The sequence below is a fragment of the Pan paniscus genome, chromosome 19, assembly GCF_029289425.2.
Source record: "Pan paniscus chromosome 19, NHGRI_mPanPan1-v2.0_pri, whole genome shotgun sequence".
Classification (NCBI taxonomy): domain Eukaryota; kingdom Metazoa; phylum Chordata; class Mammalia; order Primates; family Hominidae; genus Pan; species Pan paniscus.
In genome coordinates, this window is record NC_073268.2 from 91021087 (window position 1) to 91043797 (window position 22711).

At 52.5% G+C, this 22711-nt stretch overlaps 1 protein-coding gene across 2 annotated transcripts; it reads left to right on the forward strand.

Moving 5' to 3' along the window:
• The first annotated feature begins 3689 nt into the window (after nt 1–3689).
• Nucleotides 3690–21864, forward strand: CDR2L (cerebellar degeneration related protein 2 like). Of its 2 annotated transcripts, none has more exons than XM_003813316.6 (5): nt 3690–4198; nt 15556–15668; nt 17398–17546; nt 18121–18285; nt 19230–21864. In XM_003813316.6, the coding sequence occupies exons 1-5, from the start codon at nt 4120–4122 to the stop codon at nt 20119–20121; spliced, it is 1398 nt and encodes a 465-aa protein (XP_003813364.1). In that variant the 5' UTR covers nt 3690–4119; the 3' UTR covers nt 20122–21864. The 2 variants fall into 2 exon arrangements, with proteins under 2 accessions (XP_003813364.1, XP_008964137.1); XM_008965889.5 differs by having other exon boundaries at nt 3713–4198; nt 19257–21864.
• The last annotated feature ends 847 nt before the right edge of the window (nt 21865–22711 follow it).

The following is a 22711-nucleotide window of genomic DNA, read 5'->3' on the forward strand; positions in this document are numbered from 1 at the left end:
TATCTTGATTCATTTTGCCAGTTTTTAACTTTATTATTATTTATATTTTATAGAGACACAGGGTGGCTGTGATGCCCAGGCTCGTCTCGAACTCCTGGCCTCTAGTGATCCTCTTGCCTCACCCTTCCGAGTAGCTGGGATTCCAGACACATGAACTTTATTTTTATTATTTATTTATTTTTTTTTTTTGGAGACAGAGTCTCACTCTGTCACCCAGACTGGAGTGCAGTGGCGCAATCTCGGCTCACTGCAAGCTCCACCTACCCAGTTCACGCCATTCGCCTGCCTCAGCCTCCTGAGTAGCTGGGACTACAGGTGCCTGCCACCACGCCCAGCTAATTTATTTTTTATTTTTTTAGTAGAGACGGGGTTTCACCGTGTTAGCCAGAATGGTCTCGATCTCCTGACCTCGTGATCTGCCTGCCTCGGCCTCCCAAAGTGCTGGGATTACAGGCGTGAGCCACTGCACCTGGCCATGAACTTTATATAAAATGGAATCATGCAGTGCTGTGATAGAATCATAACCACTAAAGATATCCACATCCTAACCCCCAGAATCTCTGAATATGTTACCTTGCCCAACATAAGGGACTTTGCAGATGTGATTTAGTTAAAGACATTGAGACAGGGAGATTATGCTGTATTATTCAGTGTGCCCAGTTTAAGCAGAAGAGTCCTTTATAAGAGGGAGGTGGAAAAGGTAAGAGTGATGGGATGTGAAAAAGACTCCACCTTCTGTTGCTGACTTTGAAGATTGACAAAGAGGCCATGAGCCAAGGACTATGGGGTGGCCTCTAGAAGGTGCAAAAGACAAGGAAACAGATACTCCCCTGGAACCTCCAGAAGGAACACAGCTTCTACCAATGCTTTGACTTTAGCCAGTGATCCTTGTCAGACTTCTACAGAATTATAAAATAATAAATTTGTGTTGTTTCAAGCCCATTAAATTTGGGGTCATTTGTTACAGAAGCAATAAGAGACAAATACAGGTATTTACTCTTTGTGTCTGGCATCTTTCACTCAACTTTTTTTTTTTAGCCCAAGCCCATGACAGTAGATCGTTGTATTTGTACTATATAACATTCCATTACATGAACATGCCACATATTCTTCGTCAACTGTTGATGGACATTTGTGTTGTTTCCAGTGTGGGCGCTTATGAATACGGTGGCTATGAACTTTCTTGTACATGTCTTTGGGATAAGGTATGTGCATGTTTCTCTTGCACATATATAGGAATAGAATTTCTGGGTTATAGGGTATGCATGTATAGTGGCTGCTGTGATGTATCCCCAACTCTTTCAGAATGAAAGGACCTATTCCCTTAGCTGCTGGGAGGACCCCTGGCTGGCAGTCCCAGCTTCCAGGCCTCTGTGCAAACTAGTCTCAGCTGAAAAGAACTTATTTGGCCAAGGTCACACATGCCTCCTAGGAACGACCTGCGTCATTCAATGACTGGTTGATATATAAGGGTGGGGGATATAAAGGCCCCCTCCCCCACTGATACTTGGAATAGCTTTGAAGGGTCACCCCGGATTCAAAGTTCTTCAGGGATCAGAGGAGGCTTTTGCAGAGGCTACATACCAACCCAGCTTCTCCCCCACCAACCCTGCTTCCCTCCCTTTCCTGCAGGTGTTGATCATGAGAGCACTCCCTAGTCAACTTCCTTTCTTTTTTTCCCCTCTAATCCAATATGATTGATATCCCTAATCAACTTCCTGCATGCTAATCTCCACCTCAGGATCAGCTGCCTGGGAACACAGCCTACAACAGCTTACATTATTCAGCTTTCATGGTTATCAAGCAGTCTTTTTTTTTTTTCCAAGACGGAGTCTTGCTCTATCGCCCAGGCTGGGTGCAGTGGCGCAATCTCAGCTTACTGCAACTTCCGCCTCCCAGGTTCAAGCAATTCTCCTGCCTCAGCCTCCCGAGTAGCTAGGACTACAGGCATGTGCCACCATGCCCAGCTAATTTTGTATTTTTAGTAGAGACAAGGTTTCACCATGTTTCCCAGGCTGGTCTTGAACTCCTGACCTCAAGCAATCCACCCGCCTTGGCCTCCCAAAGCGTTGGGAATTACAGGCATGAGCCACCGCGCTCGGGCAGTTTTCTAAAGTGGTTGTCGTCCTGTGTATTCCCTCCAGCAGGGTGAGAGAGTTCCAGTTGCTCAACATTCTTGCCAATACTAGGTATTTTTTGTCTTTTTTTTTTTTTTTTTTTGAGACAGGATCTTGCTCTGTCACCCAGGCTGGAGTGCAGTGGCATGACCACAGCTCCCTACAGCCTCAACCTCCTAGACTCAAGCAATTCTCCCACCTCAGCCTCCCAAAGTATCTGGGACTACAGCCGTGTGTCATTATGCCCACCTAATTTTTATTTTTAAATTTTTTTGTAGAAATAGGATCTTGCTATGTTGCCCAGGCTGGTCTTGAACTCCAGGCTCAAGTGATCCTCCCAACCTCGGCCTCCCCAGAGTGCTGGGATTATAGGCATGAACCACCACGCCTGGCCTTTTTTTTTTTTTTTTTTTTTTTCCTAAAGCCACTCTGGTGATTGGGTAGTGATACCTCATTGTGGTTTTCATTTGCATTTTTCTGATAGCTAAAGAAGTTCAGTACCTTGTTGCATATTTATTCAGTTATTTGTGTATCCTCTTTTGTGAATTACCTGGTCAAATCTTTTACCCACTTTTCTACTGGGTTGCGTGCCTTTTTCTGATGACTATGCAGATGTTCTTTCTATATTCTGGATGCAAGTCATTCGTTGGATATATCACAACATTATTCAGAGATTCTCAACGGCACCAGCACATTAGGGTCCCAATAAAAATGAGTTACGTGAATGCTTGAGTCCGAAAACTCCTCTAAGGAAAGAATGCTTGGACAGATGCAAGTGTGTATAGTTTTAATGGGTATAATTGGATATAGGATATGGGTCCCAAGGAAAGGAAAACAGAGCCTTGAATGCAGGTAACACATCCTCAAACTTTGTCACTTTCAGCCTGTGGTTTCTAGCCACGAGCACTTAAACACGCAGTTCCCAAAGGCAACTGTAAATTAGTATTCATTCATTCAAAGAATGTCGATGGAAGGTATCAATGACCAGCATGTTGTTTGTTTTTTGTTTGTTTGTTTGTTTTTTGAGGCAGAGTCTCCCTCTGTCGCCCAGGCTGGAGTGCAGTGGCGCTATCTTGGCTCACTGCAACCTCTGCCTCCAGGGTTCAAGCGATTCTCCTGCCTCAGCCTCCCAAGTAGGCATGCGCCACCATGCCCAGCTAATTTTTGTATTTTTAATGGAGACGGGGTTTCGCCATGTTGGCCAGGCTGATCTCGAAACCCCTGACCTCAGGCGATCTGCCCGCCTTGGCCTCCCAAGGTGCTGGAATTACAGGAGTCAGGCATCGCGCCCGACTGGTGAGCAGCCTGTTCTAGGTGAGTAGCCAGCTGTGAAAGAGAAACAATATTCTTGCTTCCAGGAGATCTAGGAGAGACTTCTAAAATAGCATAATTTTAGACATGAGACATAAACTGAATAGGTCGTAGGGGGAAGTAGGACGAAAGGGTTGATCAAGCAATTCCCAGACCAAGACACCAGGAGGGTCCCGCCCTCGGCCCCGCCTCCAGCTTTGCATACATCTCCTGATTGGTCGGCGGCGGCCGGCCCCACCCCGCGGAGCCGAGCTCCGCAAGCTGCAGGCGGGCTCCGCCAAGATGCAGCGGCGGCTCCGGGTGTCGCCGGGCGGGCCAGGGGCAGCGCGGACCCGAGCCGGGCAGGGGGCGCCCGCCACGGCACCCGCGCGCTCCTAGCGCCCCAGACCCGCCTGCGGGCCCGGATCCTCCTTGCCACTGTCCCACCCGCCGTCCCCGCCCCTCCACCCTTTGTGTCTCCGCAGCCCGGTGCCCCCGGCTCTGCGGGACCCCGGCCGGGCCGGACCCTGGCAAAGCGCCAGGCCCCGCGTGGGCTCCCGGCGAGCGGTTGATGGCGAGGGGGCGCGGCGCGGGCTCTGTAGCCCGAGTTCCCGACGCTGGAGGCCCGGCCCGCCTCCGCCGCATTGTCCCGGGCCGCGCGCACCGGCCCTGAGCTGCGCCGCCGCAGCACCCGCCCGCCGCCCGCGGGGCCATGCGGAGAGCCGCCGGGATGGAGGACTTCTCCGCGGAGGAAGAGGAGTCCTGGTACGACCAGCAGGACCTGGAGCAGGGTGAGCGCGGGGGCGACCGGGGCAGGAAGGCGGGGAGCGCCCGGTGACCCCTGTCCGCTTCTCCATTGTTGGGCGCTATCACCCCGGGAGGGGCTGGGCTGGACCGGGCGCGCCCGACTCGGAGGAGGGACGCGTCTGGAGAACCGGGACGTGGAGAGAGGGGGGGCGCTGCCGGAGAAGACGCGGACCGGACGGGCGGAGACCTGCAAAAGTGGGGGGCGGGGGGCGGTCTTCCTATTTTCCCAGACGACAGGGCATCCGTCATCCAGCTCGCCCACCCCGTCCTGGAGGCAGCAACTGCTCGGCCGCCCCTGGTATTGTTACGGGGCCTGAGCGCTAGCTAGGAGTCTTCTGAGGCCGGGAGGCGGCTCCTTCGTCATGTTTTGCTGGGAGGGTGGCTTGTGTGTAGAGGGAAGTTATCTCACGCCAAATCCAGCAGCACCCGTCCCTGACAGGATTTATGAGCTCTAAGACTCCTAGAAAGTTTCCCTAACTCGCTTCCTACTCAGGGAGAAGTGGTACCGCGTCTTTGCTGGTGAAGAAGCAGAAAGTCAAGTCTCCCATCTGCCTTCGAGAGTCAGGAGTCGCTTAGCCCTCCCCTGCCCGGTCCCCTTGCAAATGGCTCATGGTTTGGAGGGGGTCAGGTTCGGGAATCCCGGCCAGTGTGCCAGGCGAGAGACTGAATAAAGAGGGATACATCTCCGCTGCCCCCAGTTGCCATCTGAGGACAGAAAGGGCGACTGGAAGGGTGTTAGAAGCTGGTGATGTGGTGGCCGAAGTGACATCACTGGGAGTGGGGGGTGGGGCTTTTGGGACAGGAAGGAGGAGGAGGCCTGCTGGAGTGGAGTCAGTTCTATCCTCTCCTCCCCTAAGATGCCTCCTTCTTGGATGGTGAGAGCTGGAAGGGGCGAGGAAACATGTCCAGGGAGAAGTGACCTTCCCATGGCCTCCAGCAAGCTGGGGGGTGTGGACATAAGTCTGCTGCAGTTTGTGCCATTGTGGCCTGCTGTGGTGTGCCCACACCCTGGTCTCCATCCACAAGGCTCCAGAGGGCTGGCTTTGCCCTGATGTGCAGCAGCTATCCGGATTCTGAAGCCCCTGACCTACTTCCCCACATGGCCAAGACTGGCTGGCAGATGAGGCTCTGTCCTTGTGCTGAGGACAAGGGTTAATCATAGCCTCAGGGGGACCAGGGTGGGACTGGGGATGCTGGACTAGGCCCTGCCATGGTCTGTGCCCTGGACTCTGGCCTCAGCCTCCTTGGCTGAAATGAGATACAGCTCCTCTCAAACACACACACACACACACACACACACACACACACACACATCCACACATTGTGACAACCCCCTCTCCCATCCTGGGCAGTAAATTTTTCCATGAACACCTATTAGGCTCCCCTTAAGTACCAGACACCATCCTGGGAGCTGGGAATAGTCACAGCCCTGACCCAGAAGGTATACCCTGGCAGGTGAAGGAGGCAGGCTTGTAACTAAGTGTAGGTGGCACAGTATTTTTTTCTTTTTTCTTTTTATTTATTTATTTATTTTGAGACAGAGTCTCCCTCTGTCACCCAGGTTGGAGTGTAATGGTGCGATCTCAGCTCACTGCAACCTCCATCTCCCGGGTTCAAGTGATTCTCCTGCCTCAGCCTCCTGATTAGCTGGGACCACACCTGGCTAATTTTTGTATTTTTAGTAGAGACAGGGTTTCACCATGTTGGCCAGGCTGCTCTCAAACTCCTGACCTCAGATGATCCACCCGCCTTGGCCTCCCGAAGTGCTGGGATTACAGGCGTGAGCCACCACGCCCGGCTGGTGGCACGGTATTATGGGCAGTGGGGAGGGCTTCCTGGAAGAGCCAGGATTAGAAAGAAAGATCAGAAACTGAGTTCTTGAGAAGATGGTTTTCAGGGAGGCCGATGCCAATATTGTTGCTGTCTCACTTAATTCCTGCACCCCTAATGAAGGCTTTGGCACTGTTCCTGGCCCAGAAATGGGAAAGGAGCCAGGGCGTAGAGGTGGGAGATGCGCAGAGATGTGCAGCTTCTTGAGAGAGAGAAGGATCTGAGACTCCAGCTGCGCTGGGTGGCCATGCTCTGGGCTGCCGGGAGGGATGGGCCCGGCAGGCCTCTGCTTCTCTGGCCCTGCTGGTCTGCAGCTGTTGGCCTGGCCTGGCAACTCCAATGGTAGCCAAAGGCCAGGAACCAGGAGGGAAAGCAGAAATGAGACAGAATAAACTGGAGCTTCCCGCCAAAAGCTGGTTGTCTGCTTACTGTGGGCCAGGTACTGTGCTGAGCCTGAGGACATAATCTCTGCCCTCAGAGGACTCCACGTTACATTAGAGAAGACAGAAATAGGACCAAACTCACAATGGCGTCAGAGTGAGGGGTTCTGCCGCTGTAGGCCCAGCAACGGGGACAACAGAGACTTAGAAAGGTTTATGCCAAGGCCCTTTTGAGCTGGAGGCTCCCCAGGAGAGGGAGGGAAGAAGGCATTCCAGGGGGAAGAGATGCTTGTACCAAGTCATGGAGCGACATGAGAAGGCTGGAAAATAGGGAGGGAAGGGCTGAAGGAAGCATCAGACACGGGTTCTGTGGGGCATTCCCGTGGGCCCTGCCCGCCCTGTGCCCCAGGGGCCAGGCATGGAGAGCTGGATGGTGGGACGGAGCACGGGCCAAAGGCCAGCCATATTGGGTGTCAAAAGCCTGTTGCATCTCCCAACCCACAAATTCTCTTCCACCCAGCTGCTCCCTGGTTGCCTGTGAGTGGCCCAGAAATGGTTTTCTCAGCCAGCCACCTGGTCTTCCCTCCTGTCTGTTTCCTCCTGCCCCAAGGGCAGGCCCTGATTCCACTTTCCAGAAGCTTGACTGTAGAGATCCTGTTTGGCTTTGATGCTCTGTCCTGGTGGAAAGCAGCCGTGGGACAAGTGAGGTTCTAGATTCTCGCTGTGTTCCCTCTGCCCACTGCCATGAGCATTTATAAAAATAGAAAAAGCCAGCTGGGCACAGCAGCTCACACCTGTAATCCCAGCACTTTGGGAGGCTGAGGCGGGCGGATCACCTGAGGTCGGGAGTTCGAGACTAGCCTGACCAACATGGAGAAACCCCGTCTCTACTAAAAATACAAAATTAGCCAGGCGTGGTGGCACATGCCTGTAATCCCAGCTACTCAGGAGGCTGAGCCAGGAGAATCTCTTGAACCCAGGAGGCAGAGGTTGCAGTGAGCTGAGATAGCTAGCGCCATTGCACTCCAGCCTGGGCAACAAGAGCAAACTCTGTCTTTAAAAAAAAAAAAAAGCCGAGAAAGAGCCGGGCACGGTGGCTCACGCCTGTAATCCCAGCACTTTGGGAGGCCGAGGCAGATGGATCACAACATCAGGAGATCGAGACCATCCTGGCTAACACAGTGAAACCCCGTCTCTACTAAAAATACAAAAAATTAGCCGGGTGCGGTGGCGGGCGCCTGTAGTCCCAGCTACTCGGGAGGCTGATGCAGGAGAATGGTGTGAACCCGGGAGGCGGAGCTTGCAGTGAGCCAAGATCGCGCCACTGCACTCCAGCCTGGGCGACAGAGCGAGACTCTGTCTCAAAAAAAGAAAAAAAGAAAGAAAGAAAAAGCCATTAATTATTAAGCACTGGCACTCCCTCTTTCGGCCCACCTTCCTCCCCCACCTTGGACCAGGCATGGCAGGCCCTGTGCGTTCCTCTTTCCAGGCTGAGAGGCAGCTGCTGAGTCACAGATTTGAAGTCCTTGGTACCCGTGCTGTCCCCGCCTGCCTAGCTGACCTTGAGTCCTCAGCCTCAGGAGAGCTCTGACCTGGCAACGGGAGGGAGGTCCTGCCTCCACCCTGGTTACCCCAAAGGTGACCTGACCCTGATTCTGTGGACCCAGAGTGGCTGACAGTCGTGCCCTGGAGCTGAGAACAGGATCCCATAGCCCTGCCAGGTGGTACTTGTGTCCACAACCTGGAGCCCACACCCTTACCTTTGTCCTCCCTGAAAATGTCCCCTCTCCCTTTGCTGCGTCTCTGCTCTGGAATCTGTGGTGCCCGAGCCAGTGAGGGACAGTGGGATTTCTAAGTTTCTTTTCAAAGACAGGCCCTGGGCTCCCCAGACATTCCTTCTCAGGCCTCTGGGGCATTGCTTCATGTAAAACCACTAAAACCTCCTGAAGGAGACCCCAGAAAACCCTGGGGTCCAGGCAGGGGAGGTGCCAACCCAGACTTAATGTTGTTTTTTTTTTTCTTTTGACCTGCACAGTTCAAACCCATAGCCCAGACTTAGTACCTTCCCCGGCTTGGTCCGGCGTGTCCCATTCATCCAGCTGTGACAGGTTGTTACTCCACTTTCACTTCCTGTCTAGCCAGCTCCCCCATTCTCCTGTTCCCAGGCCTCTCTCCTCTGAGCCTGGAGCCATCACCCACCCTCTGGTAGCTGGTGTCTTCTCCCTAGTATTTGGCTCCACTCAGTTCCCTGCTCTGCAACTTCTAGACTATTCCCTGATCCCTCCTGGCAGCTTTGACCAGCTTAGCTTGCACTGTGATCCAGTTTCCCTAAAATGATCTGAGACCTGCCTCTCTGCCCCCAAACAGCTTCTATTGTGTTTCTCTTTCTACCTGTCCCTGAATCACTAGGTGGCCCAAGTCGATTTACTGCCTTCAAAGGGCAACCTTTGATGTCTCTGGTGTATAGGGTGGTATACCACCCTGGCCTGCCAGCATTAGAAATCTACACACAGCCCAGACACTAACCTGGAAGTGGGGGGTATGATGTTGCACTGCACTTGGCCTTTCTTCACTCACCTCTGATGCAGTGGCTTTGCACTCTAGTTAAGCTGCAGGGGCTCCATGAAGGCCACTTACTTGGAGCATGTCCTCCGACACCCACGGCAGGAGGTAGAATCAGTAGCAATGGCCTCTTTGCAGACCACGTAACAGTTTCCAAGGGGGAAAACATTTAGGAGAGTAGCCCTCTGATCTCTTTCATGTATATCTGAACTGCTGGATACTGTTCAGGATGAGCTAAATTTGAGTCCCACTATGGAAAACAGGAAGATAGCATGGCTGTCTCATCACAAACTGAAGGTGATCTTGCCCGGCTCCTGAGTCCTGAGTTACTGCCATGCACACAATATAGTACAGGGCTGTAGTTAATCTTTTTTTTTTTCAAGACAGAGTCTCGTTCCATCGCCGAGGCTGGAGTTCAGTGGCACAATCTTGGCTCACTGCAACCTCCGCCTCCCAGGTTCAGGCAATTCTCCTGCCTCAGCCTTCTGAGTAGCTGAGATTACAGGTAAGCACCAGCACGCCCAGCTAATTAATTTTTTTGTAGAGACAGGGGTCTCACTATGTTGCCCAGTTCAATGATCTTTACATCAAACTTTACAATTTGTAGATACCTCCAGACTTTTGCCCAACTGACAGGTCATAAATTCATACAGCATATATCCTCATTCCCTTACAAGGTTTATGTTACATAACTAGTTTTTTCTTGGCATCCTCATCAGAAGGTTAATTGCTCAAGGCTAAAAGTTCTTACCTATGATTTACATGATTTGGTTTCTTTGTTGTTGTTGTTTTCAATGGCTGAGGTAGATGTTTGGGAAAGCTGCCTTTGTTTTTCCAGGCTAAGTTACTGCAGCCTTGCTCTAGGATAGCAGCTTTGCACTCCTTCTCCAGATGACACAGGGCCCTCCTTTGGCTAAAACCCAGCCCTGGAGGCTCCACTTCGGCTGTTTCAAAACCTCACCTCTGTGCACAGGATCAGACTCCGGATTTGTTCCTGTGGGACAGTTCAGCCTTTATGTCCAGGCCCAGTGGCTGGTCTGGCCCCTCTGCCTCTCACAAGGCAATGTCAGTTCTGCCCCCAGCTTGGCTGAAGGCCCAAGGCTCTGCCCTCAGCTGCCCACCAAGAGTCACTGCTTGCCTGGGCTCATCCCAAAGGAAAACTTCCACCCCAGGTCTAGGTGTCTTTTCAAAGACATCCCTTGGGCTCCCCAGCTATTATTTCTCAGGCCTCTGTCCAATGCATAGCAAGGGCTCAGCCGAAACAACCGTATCTAGGAAACTTTCTGTCCGGGAGTATAGAGCCTATCCGTCCTCCAGAGACCCTAGAACTATCACTATGTCTAAAAAGGGAAAGCAGTAGAGAACTGGATCCCTGAACCACATCATATTGGCCCCAGTAGAGTTGCCTTTATGCATCTTGATCTGATTTACATCGTCAGCCTAGATTGAGAGCTGTTTTAAGAAGCAGCCTCATAAAATGAAACAGACCAGTGCTTTCCTGGACAGTCTTTTGACAGAATGCCTCAAGAAGGCCTACCTTTTGTCCCAGGAATTGTATTTCTAGGAATTCTGTATCTAGGCCTACCTTTTGTTCCAGGTACCTAGGCCTACCCTTTGTTCAAGGAATTCTGTGTCCTAAGGAATTGGGCGGTGATTTGCACAAAACGTTTTGTACAACAAAGTTAATTAGTTTCATTCTTTTTTTTTCAGAGATAGGGTCTTGCTTTGTCTCACTGGAATGCAGTGTTGCAATCATAGATGACTCTAATCTGAAACTCCTGGACTCAAGCAGTCCTCCCACATCAACTTCTCTAGTAGCTGCGACCACAGACATGCACCACCATGCCCGGCTAATTTTACAATTTTTTGTAGAGATGGGGTCTCGGGTAGGGCGCGATCCCAACACCTTGGGAGGCTGAAGTGGGCGGATCACGAGGTCAAGAGATCGAGACCATCCTGGCCAACATGGTGAAACCCCGTCTCTACTAAAAATACAAAAATTAGCTGGGCGTGGTAGCACGCGCCTGTAGTCCCAGCTACTCGGGAGGGTGAGACAGGAGAATTGCTTGAACTTGGGAGGCAGAGGTTGCAGAGTGAGCCAAGATCTCACCACTGCACTCCAGCCTGGCGACAGAGTGAGACTCAGTCTCAAAAAAAAAAAAAAAAAAAGAGATGGGGTCTCACTGTGTTTCCCAGGCTAGTCTCTAACTTTTGGCCTCAAGCTATCCTCTCACCTCAGCCTTCCAAAGCACTGGGATTACAAGCATGAGCCACTGTGCCCAGTCTACACTTTCTTTTTTTTTTTTTTTCTTTTTGACAGACAATGTCTCACTCTGTCACCCAAGCTGGAGTCCAGTGGCACAATCACAGCTCACCAAGTAGCTGGGACTACAGGTGTATGCCACCACACCCCACTAATGTTCTTATTTTTTGTAAAGACAGGGTCTCGTTATATTGCCCAGGCTGGTCTTGAACTCCTTTACTAAAGCAATCCTCCCACCCCGGCCTCCCAAAGTGCTGGGATTACAGGCGTGAGCCACCATACCCGGCCTGGCCTCTAATTTTTAAATCACCAGTTTGTTGTTGTTTGTTTGTTTGTTTTGTTTTTTTGAGACAGGGTCTCTCTCTGTCACCCAGGCTGGAGTGCAGTGGCACAATCTCGGCTCACTGCAACCTGTTTCCCAGGTTCAAGTGATCCTCCTGCCTCAACTTCCCAAGTAGCTGGTACCACAGGCACAAGCCACCACGCCTGGCTAATTTTTGTTTTCAGTACAGACAGGGTTTTACCATGTTGGCCAGGCTGGTCTCGAACTCCTGACTTCAAGTGATCCACCCTCGGCCTCTCAAAGTGCTGGGATTATAGGCATGAGCCACTGCACCTGGCCTAAATCACCAGTTTTTAACCTTTCTGTACTGTTTGATTTTTTTACACCAATCATGCCTTATGAAAAACATTAAAGCTATTTTAAAGAGAAAACAGCCTTGTGAAACTCAGCCTCAGCCTGCTCTAACGACCTCTTTGAGGACCCGCTCTCTCTCACCCTTCTCCGTCTCTGGATTAAGCTGCCTAAATCTTTTTTTTTTTTTTAACAGATTTATTGAGATTTAATTAACACACAATACAATTCACTCATTTAAAGTGTGCAACTCAACAGTTTTTATTATATTCACAAAGTTATGCAACCATCACCACAATCAATTTTAGAATATTTTTATCACCCTGCCTCGTTTTAGAAACAAAAAACAGGCCAGGCACAGTGACTCACACCTGTAATTCCAGCACTTTGGGAGGCCGAGGTGGGTGGATTGTTTGAGGTCAGGAGTTTGAGACCAGCCTGACCAACATGGTGAAACCCCATCTCTATTAAAAATACAAAAATTAGCTGGATGTGGTTGTAGGCGACTGCAATCCCAGCTACTTGGGAGGCTGAGGCAGGAAAATGGCTTGAACCCGGGAGGCGGAGGTTGCAGTGAGCCGAGATTGCCCCACTGCTCTCCAGCCTGGGAGACAAAGCGAGACTCCGTCTCAAAAAAAAAAAAAAAAGAAACAAAAAATAATAAGTATATTTAATATACATATGTGTGTTGTTGGGAGGATTGTATCCACTCCAAATGTCTAGGTATCATCACACAACTCAGACCCACGAAGAGAATTTTTAGGGATTTTAGTACCTGCCGTTTCCTTCTAACTCCTTCTCTCTACCCGCCCATCCCCCACAACATCCCCCTAAAAACAGACAGATTCCCTCCTAGCCTATCTGATGGGTCCTCATTTCCCTTGGACTGGGGTCAGGGAGGGAAGGTTCCAATCCTGCAGGGTACAAGCACCAGGGCTGCTGGGGGAAGAGGATGTTTCTGCTGCTCAGGGAAAGAAGGTTTGAGAGCTGGGCACATGTCACTAGGGTCAAATGGTACCCAACCAGGAGCCCGATACCTGAATTCTCCCCCCAGCGTGGACATAAACCAGCTGGGTGACCATGGGCAAGTCACTCTGCTGTCCTGCTCATTATCCATAAAATCAAGAAGTTCGGCCAAAAAGTTCTGAATCCTCTTCCAGTTTTAATATTCAGCAAGCCCTTCTGCTCTCTCTGCCTCTCAGCAAGCTCCTATTCACCCTTTTCTTTCTTTCTTTCTTTCTTTTTTTCTTTCTTTTTTTTTTTTTTTTTTTTGAGATGGAGTCTCGCTCTGTCACTCAGGCTGGAGTGCAGTGGCACGATCTCGGCTCACTGCAACCTCTGCCTCCCAGGTTCAAGCGTTTCTTCTGCCTCAGCCTCCCAAGTAGCTGGGATTACAGGCTTGCGCCACCACACCCAGCTAATTTTTATATTTTTAGTAGAGATAGCATTTCACCATGTTGGCCTGGCTGGTCTCGAACTCCTGACCTCAAGTGATCTTCCCACTTTGGCCTCCCAAAGTGCTGGGATTACAGGCATGAGCCACCGCACCCAGCCTCCTGTCCACCCTTCAAAGTCCAACTCGAAAGCTGCCCATTTGCCTGAGCCTCCCGGGGAGAGTGAAGCTCTCCCTTGCCCATCACCCCACAGCACATTGCCCCTATGTCTGTCCATGCTCTTATCACTCACTTAATCTTCCAAAAAGACAAATTATGCACTGATTCTGTCCTAGATACTGTCCTGGGTCCTGGGGATATTCATGAGCAAAACAGATAAAAATCCCTGCCCTGCCAGGTGCGGTGGCTCACGCCTGTAATACCAGCATTTTGAGGCCAAGGTAGGAGGGTCGCTTGAGGCCAGGAGTTCGATACTAGCCTGGGCAATATAACAAGACCCTGTCTCTACAAAAAAAAATTTAAGAATTTTAGCCCGGGTGTGGTGGCTTATGCTTGTAATCCCAGCACTTTGGGAGGCCTGAGATCAGGAGTTCAAGACCAGCCTGGCCGACATGGTGAGACCCCGTCTCTACTAAAAATACAAAAAATTAGCCGGGCGTGGTAGTGGGTGCCTGTAATCCCGGCATAAAAAAGATTTTAGAAGTTAAAAAAAAAAAAAAGGGGGCCAGGCACGGTGGCTCACGCCTGTAATCCCAGCACTTTGGGAGGCCGAGGCGGGCAGATCACGAGGTCAGGAGATTGAGACCATCCTGGCTAACACGGTGAAACCCCGTCTCTACTAAAAATAAAAAAAAATTAGCCAGGCATGGTGGCGGGCGCCTGTAGTCTCAGCTACTTGGGAGGCTGAGGCAGGAGAATGGTTAGCATGAACCTGGGAGGCGGAGGTTGCAGTGAGCCAAGATCGCGCCACTGCACTCCAGCCTGAGCAAAAAGAGCAAAACTCCTTCTCAAAAAAAAAAACATTGTACTATTCCTGTAGTCCCAGCAACCGGTATTATAGTCCCACGCCTATTCACAGGCGTGATCATATACACTGTAGCCTTGAGTTCCTGGGCTCAAGGGATCCTATCCCAGGCAGCCGCATTGCACCACCTTTCTTTTTTTTTTAATAGAGATGAGGTCTCACTATGTTGCCCTGGGAGGCTGAGGGAGGAAGATCGTTGAGCCCAGGAGTTCAAGGCTGCAGCACATATGATCACACCTGTGAATACTCACTGCACCCCAGCCTGGGTCCCATCCCTTAAAAGAAAAGAAAACTGCCCCATGAGCTCACAGTTAGTTGGGGGAGCTGAAAAAGATAAAGGAGTAACTTGCTTGGGAAATTAGATGGTGCTAAGTGCTAAGGAGAAAGATGAAGCGGGGGAGAGACTGCAGGGCAGGGAACAGGTGACTTTGAATCAAGTGATTGGGGAAAGATCTAGAGAAGTTGACAGGCACAGACTTGAAGGAGAAGAGGGAACAAGTCCTGGAAGTATCAGGAAAGAACATTCCGTGCGTGAGGCTGGCTTCTGGGTTGTCCACACCACTCTCTGCTGTGTTGACTTCCTGTTGTCTTCATCAAAGCTTTTTTCCGTGGTATTCTAAAATTAGGCCAGCAGTGGGGCTGGGAGGGCATCTGTGTTAGTCCCTTCCTGGCTGTGACCCGCCACACTCACTGTCAGTATTAAGGCCCAGCAGCCTGTTGATAAGCTACGCTGTCTCACCATGCGCTGGTGTGGAAACAGGGCCCAGCCAGCACGCCTCAAGGTAGATGGAATCCCCACTGGTCAGAGAAGAAGCCATGCGGACACTCCAGCTTGGCCTGGGCACAGCACTGACTCCTCACCCGCTAGTCTGGCTGTTAAGAGGAGAAGGTGCACTGCCTTCCAGCCTAGGAGGAGGACAGCATTTTGTATTTGTTCCACTGATGCAGCTTAGAACCACACCCCTGAGAATCGTGGCAAAACTTTCACAACCTGGAAAATGTTGAAAGCAACCATTCCTATTTTTGTTTGTTTTTTATTAAATCTTGCACACACACACACACACACAGAGACACACAAAAAGAACATTCCAGGCAGAAATAACAGTGCAAAGGCTTAGCTCCTGGCTTACCTCTCCTCCCAGGCCTGGAGGCTCCCAGTGTCTTGGTTACATTGGGGTCACCTAGAGTAGATGCTCGGAACATGAATGGGCGTCCTCTGCCTTTGTTCTCATGCTCGTGTTTCTCCTATCCTAGACTTGCACCTAGCTGCGGAGCTGGGGAAGACTCTGCTGGAGAGGAACAAGGAGCTGGAGGGGTCCCTGCAGCAGATGTACTCCACCAATGAGGAACAGGTGCAGGAGATCGAGGTGAGGGCCCTGCATGTGCTTGCCCACACCCCTCGGCCCCTTGGCCTGTGTGTGCCTTTATGCAACTTAGAATAAGGTGCCAGCTTATCGGACACAGCCTTAGCCCAATAGCCTGGTACAGTTCACAACTGTGCTATCCTGTACTAGGATAGCACAGCTATCTCAGGCAGCCCTATTGCACAACTAGATTTTTTTTTTTTTTTTTTAAATAGACACCAAGTCTCACCATGTTGCCCAGGCTGGTCTCTAACTCCTGAGCTCAAGTGATCCTCCCACCTCAGTGTCCTAAAGTGCTAGGATTACAGGCATGAGCCACCAGGCCCAGCCTGAACCACCATTTTTAAGCCCCACTCAGCTGAAGACAAATACATCAAAGCAAACTTGTCCTTAGAAGGGGAGAAGGGGCTGCTGGCTCATGCTTGTAATCCCAGCACTTTGGGAGGCCAAGGTGGGTGAAATACTTGAGCCCAGGCAACATGGCGAAACCTTGTCTCTATAAAAAATACAAAAATTAGCTGGCTATGGTGGCATAAGCCTGTGGTCCCAGCTACTCAAGAGGATGAAGTGAGAGGATTGCTTGAGCCTGGAGGTTGAGGCTGCAGTGAGCCGTGATTGTGCCACTGCACTCCAGCCTAGGCAACAGAGCGAGACCCTGTCTTAAAAATAAATAAATAAAATAAATAAGATTTATTTCTTTTTTGAAATGGAGTCTCACTCTGTCACCCAGGCTGGAGTGCAGTGGCGCGATCTGGGCTCACTGCAAGCTCTGCCTCCCGGGTTCACGCCATTCTCCTGCCTCAGCCTCCTGAGTAGCTGGGACTACAGGTGCCCACCACCGCACCCGGTTAATTTTTTTTGTATTTTTAGTAGAGACGAGGTTTCACTGTGTTAGCCAGGATGGTCTCCATCTCCTGACCTCGTGATCTGCCCGCCTCAGCCTCCCAAAGTGCTGAGATTACAGGCGTGAGCCATCACGCCGGGCATAAAAAAGATTTTAGAAGTTTAAAAAAAAAAAAAAGGCCGGGCACAGTGGCTCACACCTGTAATCCTAGCACTTTGAGAGGCCAAGGCGGGCGGATCACGAGGTCAGGAGATCGAGACCATCCTGGCTAACACGGTGAAACCCCATCTCTACTAAAAATGCAAAAAATTAGCCAGGCATGGTGGTGGGCACCTGTAGTCCCAGCTACTCAGGAGGCTGAGGCAGGAGAATGGTTGGCGTGAACCCAAGAGGTGGAGCTTGCAGTGAGCCGATGTCGCGCCACTGCACTCCAGCCTGGGCGAGAGAGCAAGACTCCGTCTCAAAAAAAATTAATTAATTAATTTAAAAAAAAAAGAGGCTGGCGTGGTGGTGCATGCCTATAATCCCAGCCCTTTGGGAGGCAGAGGTAGGCAGATCACTTGAGGTCAGGAGTTCAAGACCAACCTGGCCAATATAGTGAAACCCTGTCTCTACTAAAAATACCAAAATTAGCCAGGCATGGTGGCAGGCACCTATAGTTCCAGCTACTCAGGAGGCTGAAGCATGAAAATCACTTGAACCCAGGAGGCAGAGGTTGCAGTAAGCCGAAATCATGCCACTGCACTTCAGCCTGGGCAACACAGTGAGACTCTGTATCAAAAGAAAAGAAAAGAAAAAAGACAAGAAAAGAAGTAGGAGGAGGGTCTAGGCAGAGACATTTGCCCCTGCCCAATTCTAAAAAGTTACTCAATGTCCTTCCACCCCCAGTACCTAACCAAGCAGCTGGACACGCTGCGGCACGTGAACGAGCAGCACGCCAAAGTCTATGAGCAGCTGGACCTGACAGCCCGGGACCTGGAGCTGACCAACCACAGGCTGGTGCTGGAGAGTAAGGCTGCCCAGCAGAAGATCCATGGGTGAGGGCCCGGCTGAGGGCTGGGGGGCGGGCGAGGGAGAGCCCCAGGGCTGAGTGTACACAGGGGCCCATGGACTGATGGGTGTGACTTGTGCACGTCTCCCTAGGAACCGGGGATGGGAGTGAGCTTGTCCTTGTCGATTTTGTGTGGTTTAACATTCAGGCCGCAACCTTGCTTTAAGCACCAACTATGCACCAGGCTCTTCTTTAGACACTGGGGATGCAACGATGGGGAAACAAAGACATTGTCCTGCCCTATAATACCTCACAGCCTGGAAGAGAAGGCAGGCATGTAAATATTTTATGGCAGTGCAGGACAATAAGTGATAGAGGAGTGACAAGGAACTGAGGTGGCACAGAGGAGAAGCGATCAGCTCGCCTGAGAGGTACAAAAGAAGGGCGGGTCCTTGGGCATGCATAGAATTCCCCATCCTACCTCAGGACCAGACAGCGGCTCAAGGGTACCTGTCTGCCTCCTACCCAACGTCCCTCCATCTTCAGGGAGCCAGGGCTGCCGTGAGGCAAACTGGCCCCATCCCCTTAAAGTCCCTGTGTGTCCACCGCCCCGCCCCCAGGCTGACGGAGACCATTGAGCGCCTCCAGGCTCAGGTGGAGGAGCTGCAGGCCCAGGTGGAGCAACTGAGAGGCCTGGAACAGCTGCGAGTGCTCCGGGAGAAGCGGGAACGCAGGCGTACCATCCACACCTTCCCCTGCCTCAAGGAGCTGTGCACCAGCCCCCGGTAGGTGAGAGCGCTGCTTGGTGTCTCTGGGATTGCCAGCCATGGGAGGAAGGAGAGGCAGCAGGCAGCAGGGTGCAGTTGGTGCATCATCCAGGCCATCAGAGAGACTGGTCCTGTTGCTAATGACAGTCACAGCAGCTGGCGTTTACTGAGCCCTGGCTGTATGCTGCCACTATGCTGATATAATTCTTATTGCAACACTGTTGGGGGTGTTTTATTATGCCTACTCTCCAGATGATAAAACTGAAGCCCAGAGGTTGTGTGTCTTATCCAAGGTCACCTGTTTAGTAAGAGGCTCAGCCAGCATGCTAACCCAGGAGGGGTAACCCACTGTGCTTTTCAGTTCCCATTAAATCTAACACCAGACAACCACTTAATAATGGAAAAATACATGTGTCATATGTAGTGGGTGTTTCAATAAGGGTCCTGGCAGGAAACAGTCTCTTACACAGAGTAATGGAGAAGTTAAATGAAGAAGAGGTGTGGGCAGGGGGTAGGGAAACCACAGGGACACTATAGTGCCCCAGGGTTGCAGCAGAGAGGAGCTGCCACCAGCCCTAGGCCTCAAAGCGCAAGGGGGAAGGGAGGTTACCGGCACCTAGAAGGTATGGAGAAGGCTGCCTGGTCACCATTAACCATGGAGAGCCCAAAGAAGACACGCCCCACGGCCTCTGCTCCCCCCTCGGACCTCTAGCCAGTGCCTCTCATGGGCCAAGCTCAGGAGAGAACCAGGCAACCTGACAGAGGCGGTCCGTAGTGGTCAGCCTCCGGGGGCAGAGAGCAGGGGGAGGAGGGTGGAGAGCCAACGGAGAGGGGCAAACAATTTCAGCCCAGAGAACAAGAGAGATGTAAGCGCCCTGGCTGGGCTGCTCGGCCTTGGCCGTGCCCGTGACCACTGCCCTCTCCTCCGCCCCCACCCCGCTGCGACTTTCACTACCCGCCAGGTGCAAGGATGCTTTCCGCCTACACAGTTCCTCCCTGGAGCTGGGCCCGCGGCCCCTGGAGCAGGAGAACGAGCGGCTGCAGACCCTGGTGGGGGCGCTGCGCTCCCAGGTGAGCCAGGAGCGGCAGCGCAAGGAGCGGGCGGAGCGCGAGTACACCGCGGTGCTGCAGGAGTACTCGGAGCTGGAGCGCCAGCTGTGCGAGATGGAGGCCTGTCGCCTGCGTGTGCAGGAGCTGGAGGCCGAGCTGCTGGAGCTGCAGCAGATGAAGCAGGCCAAGACCTACCTACTGGGCCCGGACGACCACCTGGCCGAGGCCCTGCTCGCACCCCTCACGCAGGCCCCTGAGGCCGACGATCCCCAGCCCGGCCGCGGGGACGACTCGGGCGCCCAGGACGGGGTCTCCTCACCGGCAGCCTCTCCAGGCCACGTGGTGCGCAAGAGCTGCAGCGACACTGCGCTCAACGCCATCGTGGCCAAAGACCCAGCCAGCCGGCACGCGGGCAACCTCACACTGCACGCCAACAGCGTGCGCAAGCGGGGCATGTCCATCCTGCGGGAGGTGGACGAGCAGTACCACGCGCTGCTGGAGAAGTACGAGGAGCTGCTGAGCAAGTGCCGGCAGCACGGGGCCGGAGTGCGGCACGCCGGCGTGCAGACCTCGCGCCCCATCTCCCGGGACAGCTCGTGGAGGGACCTGCGCGGGGGTGAGGAGGGCCAGGGTGAGGTCAAGGCAGGTGAGAAGAGCCTGAGCCAGCACGTGGAGGCCGTGGACAAGCGGCTGGAGCAGAGCCAGCCCGAGTACAAGGCGCTCTTCAAAGAGATCTTCTCCAGGATCCAGAAGACCAAGGCTGACATCAACGCCACCAAAGTCAAGACGCACAGCAGCAAGTGACCCTTCTCCGGCCTGCAGCCTCACCCAGGGTGGAGGCCATGGGGTCCCTCAGGCCTGGGCGGTGCAGCTTCCAGAGAGCCAGCGCCCATTAGCGGCCTGCCACCACAGCAGGCGGCCTCCTGATCCGGAAGCACGCGGCCTCCTGATCCGGAAGCACGCGGCATGTTCCCTGCTGAGCGGAGGCAGCCCACCTGTCCTGCCTCCCAGGAGCCCTTGGCCACCTCGCGCCAGCCCAAAGGCGCAGCTCAGAGTTCAAAGCCAAATGTCCGCACTACCCCAGGGATCCCCCAGCTCCCCCAGCCCCCGGCTTCCTGACCCTGCGCCTCACCCTCAGACTGGTGACCAGGCTTCTGAAAGCCATTCTGGATCAGTTGGCTTTTTTTTTTTTTGGTTAAGTTTGTTTTTTCTAAGAGATTTGCAATGCAAGGTCTCCTTGACCCCTTGCCACAACTGGAAACACTTGAAAGGGGACCCCAGGGCCAGCTGTTTCAGGGGTTTCCTGGACCACCCACTGCTTCTCCCCAACCCTGATGCGCTGACATTCCCTTAGCACCAGCTGTCCCACCTCCAGGGTCCTGACCAGGTCAGAGATGTCCCCTGCCATGCAGAGCAGGAAGCCTCAGCTGGGCCTGGAGTGTCCCTGCTCCAGCCCTGTCAAGGACAGGTTTCTCCCTGGATACTCTTGGCCCACCGCAGATCTGTAGCCAGTCAGAGGAGGAGGAGAAGGAGCCCCTCAGCAGAGTGGTGCAGTTTCGCTCAGAGCTGGTCTCCTTGGCTTCCAACCGCGGAAATGCCTGCTGGGCCTTAAGCTTTCCAGGGGCCGGGGCAGTGGGGAGCCCCCATCCCTTCACACCGCCACCAACTAACAAAGCTTGGCCCCTGACTCCCCTCTCTGTGCTTGCCCCCATCTCAGGGACCATGATGTCTCAGTCACTCCACGCTCCCCACAGGCCAACCCTGGCACAGGTCATGTCTGCAGCCCCCAGAATGTTCTGGACATGCACCACCAGCCGGTGGTCCCAATGTCCACCCCTGCCTCCCCTTCACTGGGGACTGGGGTTTTCGCCCCATGCTGCATCGTGTTGTATTGGGATGGGGCTGAGAAACATGCTCCCTCCCTCCCTCCCATAAAATGCCTGCTCTTCACCTCCCACCTTTGTGGGGGGCTTTTGAGGACCCAGCTGCGTCAGGAGTTTTGCTTCAAGATGTCAGAAAGTCAAGTTCAGCTAAGAGACACCCACGTCCCCAGCTTGCCCTGAGCAGCCCTTCAGGGCTTCTGGTTCCTTCTGCCGCCCTTCCTGAGACCTTAGTAACCAGAGGAGCCATACAGTCAGTGGAAGGCGGGGGGGCCCTGGCCTCTGCACCGGGATCCCAGTGGGAACCTTCATGCCTTATTTATTTCTAATGGGTAAAGGGGTTTTCTTACCAAGCATCCCTGACCTCCTGGAGACACCACCTGCTTTCCGGGCGGCACTGTGATGGGAGCTGGTGGCGACTGAGTCCTTCTGTACGTGCAACTGGGAAACTTTTGTCCTTTGAGGCTAGGCAGCTCCCTGCCCTCCATGTGTGTCTGTTATCTGGGGGAGAGGAGTGTGGGTTGGGGGACGAGCTCCAGCCTGTCTGCTCCCCAGCTCTGTAGTGGCAGACCAGCGTCACCTTTGAAGTATACGTGAGAGAAATATATTTACAAATGCTTTATTCTCTTCTTTAATAAAAAATGCACCAGTATTCTAAAAGCAAAAATGGCCCATCTCTGTGCATCTCACACACCTGCCTCGCATCACACCCAGCCATGGGAGAGGGTAACATCCTGTGTCCCACTTCCCTGAGACTGAACAGCTCCAAATAGCAGGCTCTGGCAGAAGTTTCTATATTTATTGAGGGCCAGCTAGGGATACATGGTGAACAACCCAGCAGGGCCCCTCTTCCCTTGGAGTTTATATTCTGGTGTGGGGAGATCCACCCAAAATAAACAAACAAAAGATACGGCATGATGGAAAAATAGGGGCAAGAGGGTAGTGCTACCTCAGCTAGAGCACGTGGGCCCAACAGGGTGAACCAAGTCAAAAAAAAAAAAAATCGGCCTGGCGCAGTGGCTCATGCCTGTAATCCCAGCCCTTTGGAAGGCCAAAGTGGATTGCTAGAGCCCAGAAGTTTGAGACCAGCCTGGGCAACATAGCAAGACCCCCTCTCTACAAAACATTTTTTGAAAATTAGCAGAGCATGGTGGTGTGCATTTGTAGTCCCAGCTACTCAGGAGGCTGAGGTGGGAGGATCACGAGCCTGGGAGGTCAAAGCTGAAGTGAACTATGATCATACCACTGCACTCCAGCCTGGGCAACAGAGCGAGACCCTGTCTCAAAAAATCATATCTAGATATATAAATACAGCACATGAAGAGATATACAGTGTTACTAAAATTCCTGGGGGAGCAATTCGGAGAAAATGTCTAAATAGGCTCTTTGAGGTAGGAAGGGGGAGCGATCATGGAAAAAAAAGATTGAGAAATGCTAAGCAAGGGTGGTCAGGGCACCTCTGGAGAGGTGATGATGAAGCTGAAACCAGAAGGCTGAGGAGGAACCAACGGGAA